Source organism: Cygnus olor, chromosome 8 (genome assembly GCF_009769625.2).
Source record: "Cygnus olor isolate bCygOlo1 chromosome 8, bCygOlo1.pri.v2, whole genome shotgun sequence".
In the NCBI taxonomy this organism is placed as follows: Eukaryota; Metazoa; Chordata; class Aves; order Anseriformes; family Anatidae; genus Cygnus; species Cygnus olor.
The window spans coordinates 3331046-3354381 of NC_049176.1; the positions used below are offsets into that span (position 1 = coordinate 3331046).

General features: G+C 37.3%; 1 protein-coding gene and 1 long non-coding RNA gene across 2 annotated transcripts; one reads left to right on the top strand and one right to left on the bottom strand.

Annotated features, from left to right (window-relative positions):
* Window positions 1-13: 13 nt before the first annotated feature.
* RTCA (RNA 3'-terminal phosphate cyclase) lies at window positions 14-9955 on the top strand. Its single transcript, XM_040566307.1, is given in 14 exon segments — window positions 14-606; window positions 715-815; window positions 2918-3064; window positions 4472-4518; window positions 4521-4591; window positions 5067-5125; window positions 5645-5789; window positions 7002-7126; window positions 7250-7308; window positions 7927-7980; window positions 7983-8003; window positions 8006-8019; window positions 8832-8936; window positions 9294-9955. Coding segments are annotated over 14 exon segments (1092 nt in total). The 5' UTR covers window positions 14-561; the 3' UTR covers window positions 9393-9955.
* On the bottom strand, window positions 9613-23125 carry LOC121074334. Its single transcript, XR_005822285.1, has 4 exons — window positions 22442-23125; window positions 21031-21279; window positions 13750-13844; window positions 9613-11637 (listed from the first exon to the last, which is right to left on the bottom strand). It is a non-coding gene; the product is annotated as an uncharacterized LOC121074334 (long non-coding RNA).
* Between the last annotated feature and the right edge of the window lie 211 nt (window positions 23126-23336).

Genomic DNA, 23336 nt, shown 5'->3' on the forward strand with positions numbered 1-23336 from the left:
GCGGTGGGGCCGGAGCCAGGGGCCAGAGGCCGGGGCCTCGGTCCGTGAGGGAACGGCACGGCGGACACCCGGACCCAGCGCCCCCGGAACTCCGGGGTACAGCCGTTGGCGGGGCGAGGGGCAGCGCCAAGGGTCCGGCCGCTGCCGGTACTCTGTAATAAACTTCCGAGAGGGGCCCCGTGTGTGTGTGCGCGTCCGCGTTCCTGTAACGATCCCAACACTGAGACAAGCCGCACGGCGGGAAGTCCGGCCGCTCCCCGGCCGGATCCGTCGCCGCTCTGGCTCCGGGACAGGACGGGAAAGGAACGGGGTGGCTGCGGCGGGTAGGAGGGCGCTGCCCCGCCCGCTACGCGGCCACCCGGGCGCTGTGACCCGGCGGCGGCTTTTCACGACGCGGTGCCGCCCCCGCCGGCGTTCTCTGCGCCTGCTCCAGCACCGCTGCCTGACACTGGCACCGGCATTTGACGGCGCTGGTACCGGTCTGGGGGCGTTGCTTCGCCGGGGTCTCGCCGTCCTCGGGGCCCACTCCGGTCCCCTCGGCGCCTCTGCTCGCTGCCAGCCATGGATGGGGACAGGGTGGAGATAGACGGCGGGATCATGGAGGGGGTGAGCATCCGCGCCGGGCTGGGCTGTGCTGGGCTCCGCTCGCCTCGCCTCGCCCGCGGGCAGCGGGGCCGGGAGCCGCAGCGGCTGACGAGCGCCGTTCCCCTGCAGGGCGGGCAGATCCTGCGCGTGTCCACGGCCCTGAGCTGCCTGCTGGGCCTGCCGCTGAGGGTGCGCCGGATCCGCGCCGGGAGGAGCCAGCCCGGCCTCAGGTAACTGCCTCGCCGCACGCCAGCACCCCCGGGGCTGCGCCGGGAGGGCCGCGCCGGTCCCTGGGCGCTTCAGGCGGGGGCGAGGCCCTCCTCCGGGAACGGGGGCACAGCCTTGGCGGCACACCGAAACGCTTCCAAGGGCAAAAATCACATATTAGCAGTGTTTTAAGCAGCCTTTTTTTAAGCAGAAAAGTCTTGCCTGTGGCTCACTGACGTGGAAGGACTGAGTGCGGGAGAACAGCTAGAACGTCAAGAAGGCCTATCAAAGCAGGCAGACCTGGGATACACTTCCTTCTTTTGCCCTCTCCTTCCTCAGGGCAGTTTCCCTCTCCCTGGCTCTGGCTTGCTGCCAGGAAAGGTGAGGACACTCCCTCTGTCTCCACCTGTCAGGCTGCACAGCCTTAAAAGTGCCTGAAAAATATTTTCAAAGGTGAAGTAGCCTGCGTGGTGTGAAACAAAATATAATTAAGATCATATAATGCCTCAGTGAGACATTAATCACTGAGTATATAGTATATATACCATATAAAACATTTTGTATAGTGTATATTCTATACAAACCGTTTGTATGCTATCTGTATGTCCCAGAGTAGTCATTTTTATTTTTGAAAGCTACCAGAAACGTCAAAGATGCGTTACTTGCATTTCCCATCTTGATTTATAAATGGCAGTATTCTGCCTAGAATTGTGCTCCTTCATGAACTCAGATAATTTGTGACACCCTTCTTGACTGACATCACATTTGTAAGACAAACACAGAGGTCAGAGTCATCGTTTATTTAGGATGAGTTTAATTACAACTAAGGGAAAACCGATCCCTTAGCATTTTATATATATGTAGTTTTTCAGCCTTTTTTTTTTTAAGATTATTGGGCTTTAAACATATCCAGGAGAGATATGAGCTTTGAGGTAGTTAATTTAGGCTTACTGAAACAGTCTTGCTTATCTGTGCTACTGTTCTATAACTGCCTTGAAAGTAGTCTATAGAATGGTATACAGTGGGTTTTGCTGTATTTCCCAATGGTTCTCATGGAAGGAAATTCATATATTAAGATGGGCTTGACAGTCAATTAATAGTCTAGCGGAGGGCCACAAAGATGATATTGGGCTGGAGCATCTTCCCTATGAAGAAAGGCTGAGAGACCTGGGTCTGTTCAGCCTGGAGAAAAGAAGACTGAGAGGGATCTCATCAATGTGTATAAATACCTGAGTGTGGGAGACAGAGGGATTTGGCCAACCTCTTTTCAGTGGTTTGTGGGGACAGGACAAGGGTAATGGCCACAAGATAGAGCACAGGAAGTTCCGCACCAACATGCGAAAGAACTTCTTCACAGTGAGGGTGACGGAGCACTGGAACAGGCTGCCCAGGGAGGTTGTGGAGTCTCCTCTGGAGATATTCAAGGCCCATCTGGACACCTACCTTGGCAGCCTGCTCTAAGGAACCTGCTTTGGTAGGGGGGGTTGGACCCGACGATCTTTTGAGGTCCCTTCCAACCCCTTCAATTCTGTGATTCTGTAATAATGAGCTTTACTGTCTTAACAGCTGTAGCCCAGAGAAAGTGGAGGCTACTGAATAAAATCATAGCTCAAGTTCTTAGTGACATCTTCAAAATGTAACAAAACAAAAAAAGATTTATTTATTTATTTATTTTCTCTTCTATGTAAACTACACAAACAAATGGAAATGCAAGCACAGCAGGAGAGATGCACTGAACTGTTAGCTCTTTTATGGCTCTGGGAACAGTTAACCGGCTTTGGCTCCAGTTCAGTATTGCTATCATTATACAACTTGGCAGCATTATCCCATTACATTTTTGTCATTTATCACATTAGGAAAGTGACTGTTGCATCTCATTTGTCTGTCCTGACCCTTTCTATTGGAAAACACACCAGGATCCTACGAATTTCAGAATGATCAGAAAGCTCCTTTAGCTCCTCTGAACTCAGGAGAAATGTAGGAACCAGACTGAATTTCTAATCCTTGTTTTAAATCTGCAATTGATGTTGATTGATGTATTAGTTGATGTTTAGTATTTTTTTTTAATGTAACATGACTATGTAGTCTACTTGAATGGATCTTTAATTAGTATTATGACTTTAAGACCTCAGCATCTGTCTGGATTGGAGATCGTTCGAGATTTATGTGAAGGGAAGCTGGAGGGTGGAGAAATTGGTTCAACAGAAATAACCTTCACTCCTGGGAAGATCAAAGGTGGAACCCACATAGCAGATACCAAACAGCAGGGTATGTCTTTGTACATGGATAATGATTGACAAGCAACTGCTCTTAACTGCTTTTGGTAACTTTAAAATTGTCACAAAGAGGTGAGAAAAGAACATTAATACATGGCTAATGAGGTATAATCTGTGCTGTCTGCTACGTGTGAGCAAAGAACTGCTATGTAAGCAGGTTATATATTAATAAAGTATATAATTACATATAAATTATAAGTTGAACATTTGATGAATGTTAAAAAAAAAGCTGCCCATGCACTTAAAAAATTATTGTCTTCCATTAGTACATGAAATATTAGGTCAATGCATCAAATTAGATAGGTATCTCACAAATGCGTACAGTATATTAAATTGCAAAGTATTACATCTGATGTTGAATTAGTACATTGATTAATGTATTAATTTATTGATTATACAATGAAATATTGAATTAATCCTCTTTATATAATAAAGTCAATTTTAAGGTTGTACTTATGCACATGGTGGTGCAGTATACTAGTCTTTTTGAACTTGGGGCATATTACAATCGCTGTTTTTGTCCCTGTGTTTCTTCCATTTTGTTTTTTGCTGTGTTGAATCCTTTGTTCTAGGAATCTGTTGCAAAAAAGTAGAATGGGTTTAGCTGTGAACTTGAAAGCGTAAGCTAGGGTAGGCATAAGTTAAGGTTTCCTATAAAAGAAATATGTTTCTGAATTGCGATAGTATAAACAACTAAGCTGATGTCTTTTACGTCTTTTACTTAAACGTAACACAGAAAGACTTGAGTAGGCAACAATGCAGAAGGATTAATAAAATTAAACACAAGTGTGTGTCATCCCCCCCCCAAAAAAAAAAAAAAGTATAGTTCACAAACATGAAACACCATGACATAACTGTTTCACTTTGCTAAGCAAACTTTTGGGAAAACTATTCTGAGTTTATTATTATCTATGAAATGTGGAGGGATTCAGTAATAGGGGAATTGTGTATCTCAAAGCATATTTTCTATGCCCCTGAATTTTCCTGTGTGAGATGTTGAACAGCTTCTAAGCAATTTTGTAGGTTTTTATGTATTTTATTATTAATTAAATATTAAAATGCTAAAATTGCTGCATAAACCTTTCCTGCTTATACCATCTGCTGTCTAACCCTACAGTTTTCACAGGACCATCAGTATACTAAGGAAGCATACATTACTTTTATTTCAAACAGGAATATTAAAGGTACAATTACTGTGAAACAGAAGTTTGTATGTTTAGGCTTGCCAAGACCATGAAGTTTTAATTAGCATTTTTTTTAAAGAGTAATAAGTTTGCTTATAGATAATGTTCAAAATCAAATACTTACTTATGCTCTGTAAAGTCATTTGCCCTTGATGTGTAGTGATTCTACATAGATTGTGACCGCATGATATTTGAGTATCTTATAATTGCTTTTAGGAGCGTATGTCTACTGATGCAGGTAGCAATGCCCTGTGTGCTCTTTGCTGCTTCCCATCAGAACTTCATTTTAAAGGTGGGACCAATGCTGAGATGGCTCCTCAGATAGACTACACAGTCATGGTAGGGAAAAATTCCTTCAACTCATGCCTATATATGTAATATAACTATTGTACTTCTGTTGCTCTTTTGCAAGTTTATTTGTAATTACGGAATTAAGCATGGGAATATTACACTACTTGTGTACCATATGTATACAGCAACCAGTGCTTCATGGAAGTCCCTGAAATAATGACTTGTCTGTTTGCTTATAATTACTAAAGCAAATTTCACTTAAGATACATTCTTTATTCTAGAAGCTCTGTGAATTGTTATTTGTTCTCTTTCTCTTCTCAAAAAGAATCCTTTAACACAAAGCGTTATTCAGAATAAAATATAGGGAACCTCAGATAAGCTGTATGGATGAGACTGCCTATCTTTTTATAATGTAATTGAAATTTTTGTTTTGAACTTTTTTTTTTTAAAGACTGAATAAAATAGTGGGAAATGATAAATTCAAAATAGATTCACTGTGTATTTTTATATATGCTTGTTTCAGGTTTTCAAGCCAATAGTTGAAAAGTTCAATTTCACATTTAATTGTGACATAAAAAAGAGGTGAGTTACAGTGTCATGTGGCAGAAGCAGTCCTTACAGCAGTCTGTGAGCATGGAGGCACACACAAGGTGCTCTGAATCAATCTAAGGGATGAATTTATCGTACATTAACTGAACTGTATTAGCTGCCCCTGTGTGGACCATCACTGTATGATGAATGTTATATGGTTCTTCCCTGTCTTTTTTTTTTCATTGCTGAGCCTTCAGCTGCTGTTTTAATGTTTCCAGTTAACTAACACCTGAGGGAAGTGCATGCTGAACAGTCAGTCCATTACTGAGTTTTTTCTGAGGTGCCAGTTAAGTTAGTGTTAGGCAGTTAATAAGATGTGTATTTTGAGGTAATGCTATTGGAGAATATTCTTGTATGATAAAGATTTCTTAGGCACACCGACAGAATTGATATGTATAGTAACAGAGAACATGCAAATGTATCACAGAATATACAAAGAGCCTTATGGTTATTTTCTGGGTTTCCCTGTGATCTTACATTTAATTATATCTGATTTCTGTTTGTAAATAGGGGCTACTATCCTCAGGGAGGTGGTGAAGTTGTAGTCCAGATGTCACCAGTCAAAGAGTTGAGTGCAATAAACTTAACAGAACGTGGCACCGTGACAAAGATATATGGAAGAGCGTTTGTTGCTGGAGCACTGCCTATAAAGTGAGTGCTAGTAATAGCTGTGGTGGTATCCAACTTCATAAATCTATATAAAATTGCATGTAATCTCTCTAGCACACCTGTACTGTTCCTGTGCTCTGCAGTCACATATAAGCCAAGTAGTTGTGTTAAATGGATTGCATTATTCAGGCTATAAAACAGAATTTTGGACATTTCTAAAATGTGGTTATTGCACAGGGATATGGTACCAGCTAAAATAGGAAATAAGAACAGTGTCTGTGATATCCTTCATGTAACTATTCAAAAATATTTAGTATGTATTGAGGGGTATCATATCTATGTACCGTTCATGTTTCTGTGAGTTATGTGAAATCTGAAATAATGGCTGTTTTTCATAGATTCATGGCTAAACTATGGTGCACTGTAATAGACAGAAGTCAGACAAAATCAGACTTTTCAACCATTGTTACTGGGATTAGACAGAACAAGTTAAGTTAGCCAAAACTTAAAAAAAAAAAAAAAAAAAAAACAGATAAATTTGCCCCTTTATCCCTCCTTCTTTCCGTTATTTCTATCCTACCTCTGTTTACAGAGAATGAGTGTTGGGATCTCCTTAGCTCCTTCTCACATACAGGCTGGGAAGCAGAAGAGGAAGGGAGAGGAGAAACTGAGTTAGTTTTTGAAGAGCTGTGGAGTGCTGAGTTTGGTCTTAAAATCTCCAACCCTATGAATATCACAGGGATAGGATAAGCTTCATCTGCCCCCACATGCCTTTGATTTAAAATTGTTATTTTATATACTCTGTCTTACAGAGTATATCCTGTACATAATAATTGTTGGGTTTTTGTTTTATTTTTTACAGTCTAAGGTCTTGAGTTTTTTCACTTTAGACTAAAGGTTTCAGTAAGGTCTTTGAGTTCTTGATTAAGACTGAAGTGAAATCTTTCTCCATATGTAAGGAGAAGAATTATTGGAATTCCTAATGCTATTGGAGCTTTGATATTCTTTATTATTATATGTTATATATATTATATATAGAATCTCCCTACAATCTGTCATTTGTTCAGAGTTTATGGGAACATTCTCAGAAGAGATGATCTTCAGTGCTTGCTTGTAGGGGTTTTATAACAATCATTTGGTTTTCTAGTTAATAACTTAGCCTTATTAAAGAATCCACTGATAATTAGGCTAATGAGCCTTATCTATTGCTAAAGTTACATCATTAATTAATTAATGTTTCTACCTCTTATCTTGTTAGCTGGCAAAAGACATGTCAGCAGCAGCAGTGAGATGCATCAGAAAAGAAATCAGAGATCTTTACATTAACATTCAGCCTGTTCGAGAACCTGATGATCAAGCCTTTGGGACCGGAAGTGGAATAATGTAAGACAAGCCTAAACTTTCTATTGATGCCTGTAACCTTGCTGGTCAATTAGCTAGATCTTGATTAATTGTCTGATAAAGTGTAATGTGAGTGATTTTGTTCTTAATACTTTTTCTGCTCAGCATTGTTGCAGAGACATCAACAGGTTGTTTGTTAGCTGGGTCGTCACTTGGCAAGAGAGGTAAGAGTTGTATGGAATATACCTCTTTCAGAATCAACTTAATATACTATTAAGTAGAAATCCAAAGTATAATCTGTTCAAAGATTTAACGCTTTGAGTGTTGCATTTTTAAGTGGATGTTATTTACTAATAGGGATAGAGGAAATGAACAGATTTGAACTCAGTAAATAAAATATTGCACTTTGTATTTCTAAACTGCTTTTACATATCAACAAATATTACAAAATTATTAAATTCACCTTTTATCAGAATGGATTGTTAAGGATCACTAAGTTGAAAATACTTCTGGACTTTACATACAGGCTCTATGGTTTACCTGTGAAGATTTTGTTCAGCATTGAATCTAGATGTGTATCTAGGTTAAAGGAATAGATGTGTTTTTGATCTAAATGGTTTGAATAAAATGTTTTTCTGACTGTAAGTGGGGCTATGTGCTTCCCACTGCTTATGGAATATGGAATATGTCATCATAAGACAGGAGTTTTTTCAAGAAGACATTTGAGGCAAGAGCATGGAAATAAGGTTTAAAAGTTGTTAATTGTTGCTTGTTTGTTTTCTCTATTTTTTACGTGTTAAAAATAATTGGCAGCATCCTAACTTCTTACATTTCTCTGTTAGGAAAAAATTCTGACAAGGTTGGCATTGAAGCAGCTGAGATACTGCTGAAGAATCTTAACATGGTGGAGCTGTGGATGATCTTTACAAGACCAAGTAAGGCTCCCATTTGTGTCTACATGAAAGTGATGTAGCAAGAACATTTATGTATGTATTACTTTTAAATAATGTAATCTGAACAGTGAAAGAATGGCACGTAGATTTCAAAGTTGGATGTATCTCCAGAAGAAAGCATGGCTTTACATAATGAATTGATAATCAGTCTTGAGAAGTTTCCAGGTGTGGTACACATCAGTACTGGTTCACATCAGTAGAATTAGCATATTACATACAGTTCTTAGGAACCACAGATGCTTTTGGCTTTGCACACATCGTTAAATAGTAGGTATAAAATATGAAGTAGTAATTCGCTTCTATTTGGTACTCCATGTATAGGAGTAAAAGTAGCTTCCTGGTTAAAGTTATTGGAGAACAGATTATCTAGGAGGTATTCCTGTCTGTCTGGTGAATATGTCATCATGAAGTGTTATAATTAAAAACCTTTTCTGAGTTTTCTCTCCACCCAAGGTAGTCTTGTAATCTAGAGTCTGACATGACTTTGGGGAAGCCTGGGGAATGAGGAGCAAAGTAAAATGTAATAACACAAATTCTAGTGGCAAACATGACTGGGGGAAAAGTAGCAGCCCTTCTGTAATCAGGCATTCACATTAGTAAATTCCAAGATTCTTGAGCTTTGGATCACTCTTAGCACTCAGCAGCATGAACTTTTATGACATTTGGCAGACAATGTTTTACACTTCCAGACATCATGGATGTTTTTGCTTCCTTTTTTTTTTCTTTTTTTTAAATCAGTAAGTTCCTAGGATCTGAAGAGTTATTAAATAATGACCTTTCTCCCCCCTTTTCAGCTGATCATTTTTATGGCACTAGCAAAGGGGGTGTCTAGAGTGAAAAGTGGACCAATTACACTTCATACGCAAACTGCTATACACTTTGCAGAACAGCTAACAAAGGTGAGTCCAAAACTTCAGGAATTTTATCCTCTCAGTTGCATTCCAGTAACTAAGAAGGGTGCAGTTTTGTAGATTCACGCTGTTTTTTGCAGGCACTGTGAACTGAATTTTGTCATTGAGGATAAGCACTGATAAATAACTGTTACAATATTTATGTGGGAGTTTGCCAGTAGAAATTAAACATACTTTAGAGTTTAATGCCTTTAGAATGGTTAGATACTTCTACCACCTTTATTTTAATATTTGTAATGAAATCGGTAAAATTTGTAATATGTATAAATTACTGGACATCAGGTATTGAAGATTTAAACTTGCATATAAATGAATTTGTGATGTATATTTCTAATCCTGTTTTAGGCCAAATTTACTGTGACAAAATCAGAAGAGGAAGATCCCAGTAAAGATACCTACATCATTGAGTGCCAAGGAATGGGGATGATAAACTCAAACTTATAGGGTTAAAAAACAACAACAAAAAAAAAGCAAGCTAGCAAAAGCAAAGCAAACTCAACATACCTCAGTGATGCATTGCACTACATTTCAATAGATGTCTAATATGCATGTGAACAGGAGGAACCTTCTGTCACATCTAATTGATTTGATATAACTTCAAGGATGATATCAAGTTTTCCCTTGGTGTGCTGAGAATCTGTGATACGAAAAATGGAAACTTCACTTTTTTTTTTTTTTTACTTTTTATTTTTCTATTATCAGCAAAATGAGTACAGACAGGACAGCAAACAGAATACAGTGTATGTACTTGGGCATCCAAGAGCATCAATTAGAAGCTCTAAGAATTCAGATTCACCAAAGCAGAAAATAACTGTTTCAGGTTTGGGAAAAAAAATACCTAGATGATACATTCTTTCCACTTTAAAACATGTAGGTTTTATTCTTTGGGATCCTTATGTTATGAGGATTGTGGAATGAAGTGTACCATCAAATCTGTATCTCTGTTCTTCCTTAACTATTTTGCTTAAATCATGTATGAGGAAATAAAAAAAAGCAATAGCACCAAACAAAAGTCTGGTATTTATTTTTGCTATCACCTCAGCAAGTTGTGTTAATAGGAGATTGATATAAAGTAAGTGTTCAGAAATGTAATTTCTTTCCCTCAGTAGAGTAAGAACACTCAATGCATATAATAATCTTATTTTAAATCTTCTCTTTTTATCAGTTTTATAAAAATCTTCTCAGACAAGCTTAGAAAATGTATGATGTTACATCCCAAATAGAAAACAGTAATTGTACGATCAGTTTTTCTATCTACATCTGTCCTTTTTAGCTAAGAGTAATGGGTCTACATTTGCACAAAGCTGTTGTTTCTTCTTATTGGGAGTACTTAATTTCAGCTGAGATTAGAGAGCTGTTGAATACATATATATACACACAAATGTATACACGTGCATACACTGAGCAGTGGACATACAAGTGTATTTAGGCATATAAAACCCAGTCGTGTTATCCCCTGTCTGGGGAGCAGGTAAGAAAGAATTTCTGCCAATCTGGTCTTGATCTTGCTACCAAATCTTACTCTGAATTAAAAGGAAGATTTAAAAAGAGATGAGGCATCATGTGTTTTGCACATGAAGAACTGAATCACAGAATTGGAATGACTTAACCAAAAATGTATAAACACACTCTAGAAGCTTTAATTAATTTCCAGTTTTCCCACGTCCTAGTCCACAGATTTTTTCCAAGTCCAAGATCTTTTTTTCCACTGTGAGTATCGAACCTAGCAGCTGAAGTAGTAACTTGAAGTATGGTTTGTCTTACTCATTAAAATAAAAAAAAATCTACTGCTGATATAAAAAAAATTTCACCAGCTATCTACTTAAAAATGTATTTATTCTTAGGGTTCGTTCCCACTGCCCAGCAAAAACTAGTGCAAAAGAATGGAATGCTATTAATTTCTGATTTAAAAATTTGTTTTTCTTTAATGTAGTCTGAAGGGGGCAGCAGATACCCACTGAATTATGTCTGTAACACTGATACTCTAAATTCTTTATTTAATAAAAGCGTCCCTCTCGATCACTATTTGCTGCTGCTCATGATTTTCAGTGTTTCCTTTTGGAAGAACTTAGAATGTATTTAAAAAAGAAAACCTGAAAAAAAAGCTCCCAAGGAGTTGTTTTCTGTGCTTGTTTTGTTTGCCTACTTCCCCAATTCAAAAATGTAATGTACTTAACTAATTATCCTTCTACTGGAGAGATTCCCACTGAAGGGAGGGCTGGGTGTAACATAATTCAACATCCTGATCAAAGCACCACTAATTTAAAAGTTAGATAAGATTAGTCTTTAAAAGTTAGATTAGATTATATTAGTCTCAAAAAGTTTGATTGTTCAGTCAAGTTTTGAAAATTTTCAAAGATGGAGGTGCTACAGCCTTTGTGGGCAACTTGTCAGCAGAGCTTAACTGCACTCAGAGCTGGCATTTAATGTGAATATGCCAAAGGATTGTTCGTTTTGTTTTGTTTCTTAAGCTGACGAAATGTTTCTTTAATTGAAGTTACTTTATGTTACAGGAAACATATTAGGAAGGTGTGCACAGCAATTAGTTCTTCACTAATTCTTTCAGAAGAAAATGTGGCCGAAAATAACAACATAATCAGTTCTACCTTAGAAGATTTCTGGTTATGTGGGGAATCCTCAGGTTACTCTGGCAGCTGAGAAAGAGGAAGCTTCAATCAAGCCCTAAAACCTAAGAAGTTAAAGCCAAAAATTAATTACAGACAGTTACTTAATACAAAAAAGCATATCAAAAGCTGTTTGTAACCTACAAATATTCCTTTTTATTACCTTTGAAGTTCAATAACTGGATTCTGTATAATGTAATACCTTTTTACCAATATCCAATCAAACAACTTGCGCAGACTACAGGCAATTAAAATTATTTATTATGAAATTGAAACCTTTGTAGAAATTATGTTTAGAGAGAGAGTAGAATTGTCATTCTTTGTAGTATTATTCAAATAAGCCGACACAGTGCACATTTTTATAAATTACAATCCAGGAATTAATGCTTTGCCTTTAGCTTTTAAAATCTCTAGTGAGTGCCTTATACACTTAGCCTTCTTGCTCTACAATCACTACTTTACTTTAGCAATCAAATATGGAAGATCTGCTCTCTTGCCTAATTGATTATTTGTGGACTGTAAGCACACTTAGATGTTAATGCCAATATAGCTTAAAAATAAACAAATCAACATACCTAGCTTCTGTCATGTTAAGAAAACCTTATGCATAAAAGTACAGCTAAATTAAATCTTTCAGATTTAGGCAGGCTTCAATATATTTGTGCACATATACATATTGCATTATGCATGAAAAGTGGGATGAGCTTGAGCATGATTTTATATCTGGTCTCAAAGGCTGGCTGGAATACTTTTTCACAGCTTTTCTTCGCTTCTGAAAAACTGTCTGTTTGCACATTGGAGATGTCTGCAGTGCAGCCAGAATTTTTCCCACATTCACAAATGCCCAAGACTGTCTTGGAATAATTGCAGCAAAATAAAGAACTGCAAAACCTTGAGACAGCTATCTCACATTAGAATTTCTAGTTCTGAAATTAGATCTACCTAGCTAAAATTTTCTTTTGGAAAAAAAGAATCAAAATACGCAGGTTTTGTTTCTAAGGATAATAATAATAATAAAAACAAACAAAATGGAACAAAATGTAGACAAATAAATTGCCATTAGAAAACTGAAATGCAAATCCTGTCTTCTAGACAGGACTACAAATGCATATAAATGACAATATATTTGATAAAGATGAACAAAATCAAGGTTACAAGGTTTACATTTACATTCAATTCACCTACATTTTAAATTTAAAAATCAAAACACATGCTGCAGTTCTTGTTGCACACTTCTGCATTGTACATGCTGTATATACTTAAGCTTAAATTTTACAGCATAATTAAGTCTTAAAATGAATGCTGTGTGTAAATCAGTTGTTTCTAGTTAGTGGCGTAAATTCTTTTTTTAAAAAAAACTTCCTGCCCTTTTGAATATTAACTAATAATTACAGTGCGCTACTCGAAGCTTTTTAACTCTCATTTATATCAATTTACAGTCATATCATTTTTAGTGTTAAGGCTGGATTAAGTCACTTGTGGGAATGTATTAACCTTTTGTTCAGGAAGAGATGAGACATCGCTTGCACCTGCTCTACAAATATGCACTGGGTTTTCTTATGTTAATCAGGCACATTAAAATCTTATATAAAAACTTCAGTGTGGGTGTATAGATACAACTAAGATGCTTACATTTAATACTGCTCAAACAAGTAGTGGCAGTGACTCACAAGTTCTATATGCCAAGGAAACATCCTTAATCCTCTCAACCTGTGTGTCTGTAGTGTATTTCCATGAAAGCGAATAGTGTTTAGATGGATGCAATGATCAGAGAAAGCCACTGCACTGAGATATGCAGGGACTGAAGTCTCAAGACTAATAATACAGGCATTATATGTAGCCAGATACAAAAAGCTCCTCAGAAAATACTGCACCCTGGTTCTGATTACTCTCAAAAAGAGCATCTTTTAGCCTTGTCCTCTCACGTCCTTAAATCTACTTCAGCTAGTAACTGTTGCTCTTCTGAGCTCATGCATCTTAGTCTGTTCACTAAAATATTAGTTAAATATTTACTGTTTTCTAGACCTTGTCAAAAATTCTGCATTCAGTTTCAGGCCGCTCCAAACAAGAAAGACACCAACAGTTAAGGTGGTCAGGGGCTGGAGCACTGTGAGGAGAGGATGAGGGGAGGGGACTTGCTCAGCCTGCAGAAAGGATGGCATAAGGGTGACACCTACCAGCAACCTGTCAGTGGTTGGTAGCAATCCTACAAGTTGGTTACAGGGGAGACAGAGCCAGGCACTTCGCAGTGGGTGAGAGAGAGCAGGGTAAGCTGAAACCAGAGAGACACAGGTGAGATAAAGCCCTGAGCAACCTGGTCTGAGCTCATGGCTGACCCTGAGCTGAGCAGCAGGTTGGACCAAAGCCTTCCCACAGCCCTTCCCACCGAATTGTCCTACGATCTTGAGTGCCCTATCTGGAAACTAATGATCATCTGAACACAGTACAGAAGAATTTTCTAAAATAATATTCCAGCAGAGCTTATTTACAATGGACATTGCTAAAAGGAGTTTTAGGTTCAATAAAGCACTATATCAAATAAAGGTGCATATAGAAAAAAATGCCAAGTGAAATTATTTACAAAGGAAAAAACAGAATTAGAGCTACATGTTTTTGAATTAAAAACAAGCCAATGCAAACACAGAAGTTCATTCTGTTGGTTATTAGAGATAATAGGAACTATCTATTAGTATCAAAAAATCAAGTAAGATAGATCAACTGAAAAGCATTGTTACTGCTTCCCTAATATTTGACTACAGAAAAGTCTGTAAAGGCAGAGGTAAAATAATGATGAACACAGTCCTGTGTAAAATTAAGCAGAACCAGATTTTTTTCTTTAATCCTAGATTTATTAGTAAATTTAGGACCAAAGTTCAAGGCTTAGGAAACCTACTGATAAGCCCACATAAAAGCTAAAAGCCCTTCTGGAGTACTAATACGGAGAAGCTCACACTACAAGCTGTGTGATTTCAAGTTTTTGTACCACCCAGCTGCCTCTTAGGAGTTTTGCAGCCTTTCCTCTGCCCGGGATTCTTTCTGCCCAATGCTTTCCAAATCCAATACCATAATGCCACAACAATAGGATATGTACTAGGACAAGGACTTCTGATTTGAAAATCCTACTTTCAAATAATAACTGAACCTTTTTCTTCACAGACAAGTATTCTAGGGTGAAACTTTAGACAAATTTTCTGCCATATCATGCAAGTGTTCCAAAGTCCATTAAAAACAAACAAATAGAACAAAGAAAAAACACACATTTTATTAGACCAGAAAATATCTAGAATTATTTCTCCTTCCCTCCTTCCAAATACACTTATTTAGTCACTTAAGACTTCCACTTACTGAAGAATGGTTCCTGTGTAAAATTTGTGAAAATTTGTGAAAGCGCTTAATGATTTTTCCACACAGAAACCTCTGTATATACAGAGAATTTTACACACACTGCACTGTTTTAGTTTATACATCTCCAGTTGACCTGAAGTTTATACAAATCCTGTAACATAGGAATGAGCTAGTAGATTGTATGTTTTCTCACCAGTAATGCTTGTAGCACTTGAATAAAGCCAGGTTTTGATCCCAGTCTTCTTTCCTACATTAGTATTATATTCCATCAAAAAAAAAAAAGGTGAAGAATAAAGCATTCACTTTTTATCAGACTGCACCCTTATACACAAAAGTATTGCAGATTAAAATAAATTTCAGTGTGTTTTAGAAACAGTTATCAAGACTTTCTTATTGTAACACAACAGCAAACTTAGGCTTATAAATACAACAAAACTATGACTAAGGGAATTTATGTCAATATAACTGAAGATGGAATTTGGTCTATAAACTTAAATGGAAAAGATTGTCAGATTATAGCATTTGGCACAGAAAGAATGGAGAGTGAGCAGTGAGTTTACACAGCATTTCCTTCACTTTTATTCTAGCATCATCCCCTCAAAACGTAGCCACAGACTACTTTGATTTTGAATTATACCTTGCTGTAACAGCTTGCCAGTGAGCACTTCACAGCAAATGAATTATGCCCACTCACCTACCTTTCAGCTACTCAAATTTACCACTTATTTTACTTTTTACAAAAGGTGATCCTCTCTTCCCCAGACTCATCTCCGAAGATTCACTAGATTTTGCCTTTCTCCCCAGTTAAGGATAAGTCAAAAGTTAGGTCCTCTGTCAGTACCATTTTAAGATCAGAATGTAAAGACAGATTCTCAATCTATAGCTATAAAATTCACAGAATATCCAAATAAGTCAAAGAAGTTACTCTGAAGTAGCACTGGAAAGCACTGGCCCCCTACTGAACAGGGAATACCAACGTGTGCTGACAGAACTTAGATAGCTACAGTGAGCTTGTCATTAGAAATGAGGATAAGCACATGGCCCCTTTATGTTTAAGTGATTTGGTTGTGCTGTATAAATATCTCTTATCAGAACAAGATTTCTAGCATTCTCTTCCAAGTGGGAGAGTTCATTTTCATAATCAAATTATCAGATGTAAGACTGTACAGGAAGCCTCTTTGAGTTAAGCTGAACCACATCAGCTCAAAATAAGAGCTAAAAAGTAATTACATTCCATAAAGCCCTACAAATCTGTGGCCTTCCATCTTTTTATCCAAACCTTTCATCTTTTTATTACCCCCAACAACGTATCTCTGAACTTTAAACTTCAGCTACTCAACTTTTCCAATGATTTTGCTACACACAATTGTCTTCTCAACTTAAACACTCTTACTAGTATCACTTCTTTTCCAGTTCCAAAATGTAAAAATCTCTAAAAATTATTCATACTTCTGTACTTTTCTGAACTTTTTTTTTTTTTTTTACTTCTAAAAATGAACAATTTAAAAAAAATCAGTCTAAGATGCTGCTTTTGCTGGAAGTCTAAGAAAAGAGCTATGAGGCTAATTGATGAAATCATTCAAATGTGCCAGTTCCTTCACCTTATTAATTACAGCTGGAGCAAAACTTTCAAACTTGATGTACTACTGAAACAAAATTTTTAAAAGCAACTAACTGATTTATAAATGTATATCCTTCAGCAGCATAGGAAAAGTAAAGCATACTTACTTATCTGTACCAAATCTCATTTTCAGAAGTAGCTGCTTGCACTGCCACTGAAGTTTGCAATTGCTGCAGTGTGACCAGCTCCTCTCAAGCTCAGGCCTAGAACCTACGAAGTATGAAAATGCTGACACTACCATTTTACTTCTGGCTATGCCGACATCTTCTATATCTTTAAATTTTCTTTGCCTTTTTTTTTTAAACAGCTGTAAAACCTATATGGCTGAAAACAGATACGATAAACAATAATGAAATAGAATGTTAAGAATGGGTTAATATAGCTCAAAAAGTCATATACTAAATAAGAATACTTTATTATCATCAGAAATATATAAATTTTTGCATTTTCAGAGATCAATTAAAATACCCAAATTATTGATAATCACTGTCAGAAAGAAAAGGTCAATATGATTTTGAACTAGCTTGCTTTTAACACATTTTGGCCAGTCAGCACAAATAATTTTGAAACTGTGCTTTTAGGCACATTTGTTCACTTCCGTCTTAGAAGATGGTGACCTCCAGGACCAAAAGATTTATGTCCTCTGACTGCAAGCCAGATTTCTGTATCCTGTTTATTATTTAATATGTTCTCTGTAAAATAAGCACAATTCAAATGCTTTGCCACTCAATCAACAGCCAAGCTTAAGCCCACATTTAGACAGAATTTAGATGTATAAAACATACGCTGTTTTATCCAGTGATAATTTAATGATGCTGAAACAGAACCCATTAAACCTTTTTCCATGTGAATGACCATGCTGCTCCTGTTATTATGCAGGAAGAGAGGAGAGCCTCTTTCCCACAGACTATTAAATAGTAGTTAATAGTAGTTACTGAAATTTGGAGGGAAATCTATTTAAATCCATTTTGGCAGAGGAAGAAATTAAACATGAATCTCTTAATTCCTGGATGATACTAACTCACACATTGTGAAAAGAAGGAAACCCTACCACCTCTTGTCCTGATTTTTAAGTGACTCCCTCTGTCTTTCTGATGAAAAGGTTGACTGTCTGTCAGACTACAAGCTCACAAATGGGTGGACAGACATCCCTACAGACCTGTGGGAGGAACTGGCTTTTGTACATACCTAGCTATTGCTCCCTGGCACTTAGGTCTTGGCCGCAATTAGCAACATTTTGGGTGGTTTCCTGCTCCACAACTCACAGGCTGCACAGTGAGCCTTAGGGTCAAACCTAGACCTCCCACTCCCCAGGAATTTGGGCCTCAGAGCCAGGCAATGAAATCCAACTATTGCTCCAAAGCTCCTTCTCCCACCACATGACTACACGAAGTTCAATTTCCAGTAAATCCTAGCAGGCTGTTTCCAGGAGTCACTACTCCCCTGGACATGTAAGTAGTGTGGATAAGATAAATAAGGTCAAAATTAAGCAGAAGAGAATAAGGAAAACTCAGCAGAAAATGCACAATTTTCTTGTGACATATTACAAAAATCCTGAAACACAGCAGATTTAAATTACACAATCTCACCCTATTGATGTAATCCTTTCTTTTGCCTTTTATTCTCTCTCCTAGTCACTGTTCATTTTCTTTTTATCACTGGCTCTGCACTGCAGACTAACAGCATCTCCAGCTTGCAGACTCAGTTGCAGTAGAACTAAGCACTTATGACAAGTAGGATCAAATTTTAAAAAGTGTCATGTTTTTTACTTCCAATCCTTTTGTCTTTCTATTTTATCTTACAGAAGCATTACAATATCACAGTATTGTTAAACTACAAAATTAGAAGTACACTCTGGCTCCAGCTAGCCTTGGTTCTTGCAAAACCATTTTACTTCCTGCAAACTACAACAATTGGGGTTGCAGAAAGCATTCAAGGACATCTTTGCAAGGCCCTCCTATTGTTTAAGGGGACCAAGGCTCGCTTCTACTGAGAGATATTCCCAGGAATACAGCACTAGCCTATGCTTGCAGAAGGAGCTTCAGCAAATACTGGTTCAAGATATCTTATGAAATTAAAGAAATATTGCAATAGGGGATTTCATTTTATTTCTCCAGGTACTGAGGAAAAAGACATCCTCCGACAGAGTTTTTTGTTGGTTTGTTTTGTTTTGCATCAAGCAAGTTATTTAAACCACATAAAACTGAAGGAAATTATGCTCACATGTATAACACTGTAGCTGTGCTTGAGTTCGTGAAGGCAGCTGCACACACAAAGCCTAGTGGGGTAAGATTTTCACGTGAGCCAGGCTATCCCTATGCTTGTCACTTCTCCTGGAGAGCCCTTGGCTCAACCAAATTAGACAAAGTGAGAGTTAATGTGTAGGTGGATGATCCAGGAAAAGGACAAGACTGGCTTTTCCCACATAAATGTAAGTCTGTCTTTCAATTAAACCATGATATGCATAATCCACAAAAAAAAAACAAAACAACAAAAAAAAAACACTTAATCAAACTTTCTGAACGTCCAGAAAACTCTCTTTCCCAGCATTTTACTCCTATGTATGATTTATCTACCCTGCACTCAAACTATCAGCATATGAGCAAGAGCACTCTTCTGCCCCAGCATTCTTCTCCTAACAATGGCTAAAAAGTGTTTTACATGAATTAAACCTCACTATATGCCCAAAAGATAATGTGGTGTTACAAGGCAGGATATAGAAAAGAAAGATAAGTGAATTGAATTGTTAAAAGGTGTACTAGAAAAGACAATCAAAAAGTAGGTTTCAGGATCCCTGGTTCTCAGTTCCTAGTTGTACTGCTTGACTGCTCTTACTATTTAGTAATGATTGTAAAGTTTATAATCATTTGAAAGACTTCCCCACATCACTGATGGTAATGATATTTTAAATCACTGTAATATAGAACTAAATAAACATCTTGTTTTCATGCTAACAGATCTCTCAAAAGTCCCAAAGTGCCTCATATATTTTTCACAGTTTGTGTAATTTTGGAAATTCTTCTGGAAAAAAAAAATAGCACCCAGCTTGTGTGCTGTACCACAGCTGTTCCATTATAGCATTATCACAAGCCCAAAGGACACATTTAATGCCTCTTTGCAAATAGGAATGCAGCAAGGAATCAGGACCAGAGTAATTCAGAAACAATTTTCATTTATGAGCCTGGGGGTCTGAAGTTTGTATCAACTGCAGCTTTGTGGGAAGTTTTTTGATTCTATCCACAAATGAAGAGGAAAATCTTTGCAGAGAAACCGCTCCTTCTGGAAAGCTTCTGAGAAGCTATGTCACCGTGCTCCATGACTCCTGGCACCTTCATGACCACCCTTTCCACTGCCTCACAAGCTGCTACCTTGTCTCTTCTCCACAACATTCTGCAAGTACCCATACAGCTATAGTCACACATCTTGCATATGGAACAGGGTTGGGTCAGAGTCCTGAAAACACTTAAAAACTGTTTTCTGTTTGCAAATAGTCTTACTGAAGTGCATTGAAATTACTTACACATTTAAAAAGCATCATGTTTTGTTAACATGATTTTCAGTCTCACATCATCACTTCATGTGAGTGTCATGGTAATTTTTCAAGACTAACAAAACAGATCTTAGCCTTTGGGATCAGTTATGTCTGCTGCAAAAAGATTAGAGATCAACTTATCCAGTTACTTCTTACCTTGTCTATACTACTGCAATTCAACTATCCAGAAAGGAGACAAATTTGTTAACAAAGTTAAATTAAATATCCATCAAAAAATTTAATAAATTACAGATAGTAGTAGTATTTAAAATAATGTCTTCTACTATCCAAAAAGCCATCATAATGGCATAATGAAAAGTGTAGTAAAGATGTTTTTAATAGGCTTTTCACAGTACCGGATTTGCTTAAACACTTTATGGATTTTAGTAATTAACAGCTTAAAAACCACTCTGGCACAGCTTTGCTACTGCATGAAAATAGAGACATTACTTCCCCCTTCAATCTTAGAAGCAAACAATAATAATGTTGGCAGTGGTGACAAACTCACCAAATTTAAGTCAGGGTATTAAATAGCTCTGAGGATGGCTGTCAGTTCAAACTATCAAGATGTTTTTCAAAAAAAAATAATCGTTGACTGAAATTATAAATTTTGATATTACACATATATAATAATATCAAAAACAGCTGACCTTAGATATCTCTGAAAAAATATTTCCTAAGCAATTTCTTTACAAGAAGACAGTAGGAAGACAAACAGCAGCAGTTTGTAGATTTATGTTCTTGACTCATGGGTTTTGACAAGAAGTTTTTTGTTTTCTTTTTTGTTGTTAAGCAAGTGGGTGAGTACAGGATGACAGGAATAACATGTGTTCTTAACCAACTTGCTGTTTCAAAACAATGCTGGGAAGCTGCTGACATATCGATATGTATCACTTGTACAGCAAAACTGCTGGAAGGAACTCAGAGAGCAACTTCATCTACAGTTTTAGATCTGCTCACCAAGTTCCTTGGGGAAAGCACCTGGCTCCAGACTGCAGGGTTTCTCCAGGGGCAGTAAACATCTGATGTTTCTCACCATCCTGATGCAACTCATAGTCCTGGGTTTGTCTTGTGCACCCAACGTCCTGCCATTCCATCCAATCCATCCCTTGGCTAACTACATCACTGAAGTGGAAGACATTCAACAACTGGTATCTCGGTAGTACAGGGAAGCACATACTGGAGTTCAGGGCTGAACCTGGGATGCGACTGGTGTGATTATAAAACAGATAATCCAGAACCGATATACATGTGAGAACTTTCAAACAGAAAAGAAGCAGAAGAGGTGTTTTGTATATCTAACACTAATGTATTAGTACTAATCTAATCCATTAGTATCTAATACTAATGTATTAGTATCAGTACTAATGTATTTGTATCAGTACTAATGTATTTGTATTAGAAGTGAAAACTTCTACATTTTACTCAATGCTTATTCAGTAAAAACAAAATATGTTGGCCTTCCCCCATACCAAAAGTTCTTATAATTTTCCATAGTGAGAAGCACATATTTTAATTGACTTCTGATAATATTAGTGATTTAAGGATAGCTGATCCTAAATGCTATTTGCAACATTCTAAAAAGGAAAGGGATATGGCTGCAGAGCACTACAGGGCAAAGGTAGGAGAAATATAGCCCATCATCACATCTTCCTTTGTAAAGGTTGAATCCTCTGTCCTGCATAATCTCCGACAAGACTCATTTATTTCTACAGTGCAGGTCTTTACATTTAAGAGAACATTAAGACAACCTTCAACTCTTTTCACTTAAATACACTTTTCAATCAAGGATACTATAAAGGAAGTCCTAAATGTGGTTATCAAATACATTTAAAAAGTTCAGGGAAATGGAAAATATTTTTCAGTCAACTTACTTGGAAAACGCAGGACATGCTTCAGAAATATCAAAAACGTAGAGAGAAGCTAACTGCCTTTGATTTCCTACAGGAAATTTTTGCTGGTGAGATGCTGAACAATGACTATTTAGATGAGTTTATTCAATCTACTTTAAGTCTACCGTCCATTTTATAAGTAGTCAATTAACAATCACTTTTCTAAGCTCAGTAAAGATCTCTGCTGAGTGTGCATATAAGGTTAAAAAAAGGTCAGCTGTCAAGGTAACTGGTTTCACAGAGACTGAGAACTGATGCAAGCGTGGGAGAGATGGCTCTGTCATCATGTTGATCATCATCACTACCACTAGTTTGGTTGCTATAGACTAGATATGAGTAAGACCCTATGGCAAGTTGGGTGCAGGACCTGACCCAGTCAGAAGTTAGCCCAGCAGGAAAAAAAAAAAAAAAAAAAAAAAAAAGGATTGACTGGATGAGAAATTCGTATTCAGTAAGTAGCTAAGTCTCCTTTTACCTACCATAGGTGAACGGGAATTTTAAGTATGAAATAACCTCTTTTGGTATCAGCTGGACTTTGTTGACCTCAGACCACTGTATCCCAAAATACTAGGATCTGCAAGGAATGAGATGCAGAATAATACAAAAACATTATTATTTGCTTAAGGTAACAAAATGATGGGGCTTCATTTGGAATGGTAAGTACCAGATTGATCACCAAGTATGAAAGGTGATGCTGCTCTAGAAGTTTTGGAGAGGGTTACAAAGATTATTGACATATGAAAAGCATTTCTAGACACAAACACTTAAGAGTGATATTTTGGCGATTTTTTTTCCATTGAGAAAAGACGTAAGACAGAATTGCACACATTAATGAACAGTAGAAAAACAGCTGATGACCAACTTTTGTCTCTGTGTATAGTAATTCAAAAACAAGGGGACAAAGGAGACATTTTAAACAATTCAAAGGAAATACTTCTTCGAAAGTGTGTAATTAAACTATGCTACTCTTATCCACAGGAAGCAATTTAGGACAGTACTTCAGCAAGAGTCATAAAATGACTGGAAATTTAGACTTATGACTAACGTCAGTGATTTGGAAGAGAGACCAAGTCTTATGCCTGCAGACTTAAATTTAAGCAATTTATATCAGAGAGAAAAAAAAAAAAGCAAAAAAACCACAACTCAATACTGTAGAAGCAGCTGTTCCTAAATCTGTCTTCAGGGGTGTTTTTTACATCCTCTTGTGAAGCATTGGTTGCTGCTTATTACCAAAGAACTGTTTGAGTATTTTTTATTTTATCCTGTATGGCAATTACATTGTTCCTTATGAAACAAGCAACAGTAACTCAAGGAAGGCTCTGTAACACCATGTTACAGAAGAATTTAAACTGGGATGACCACAGGAGATCATCA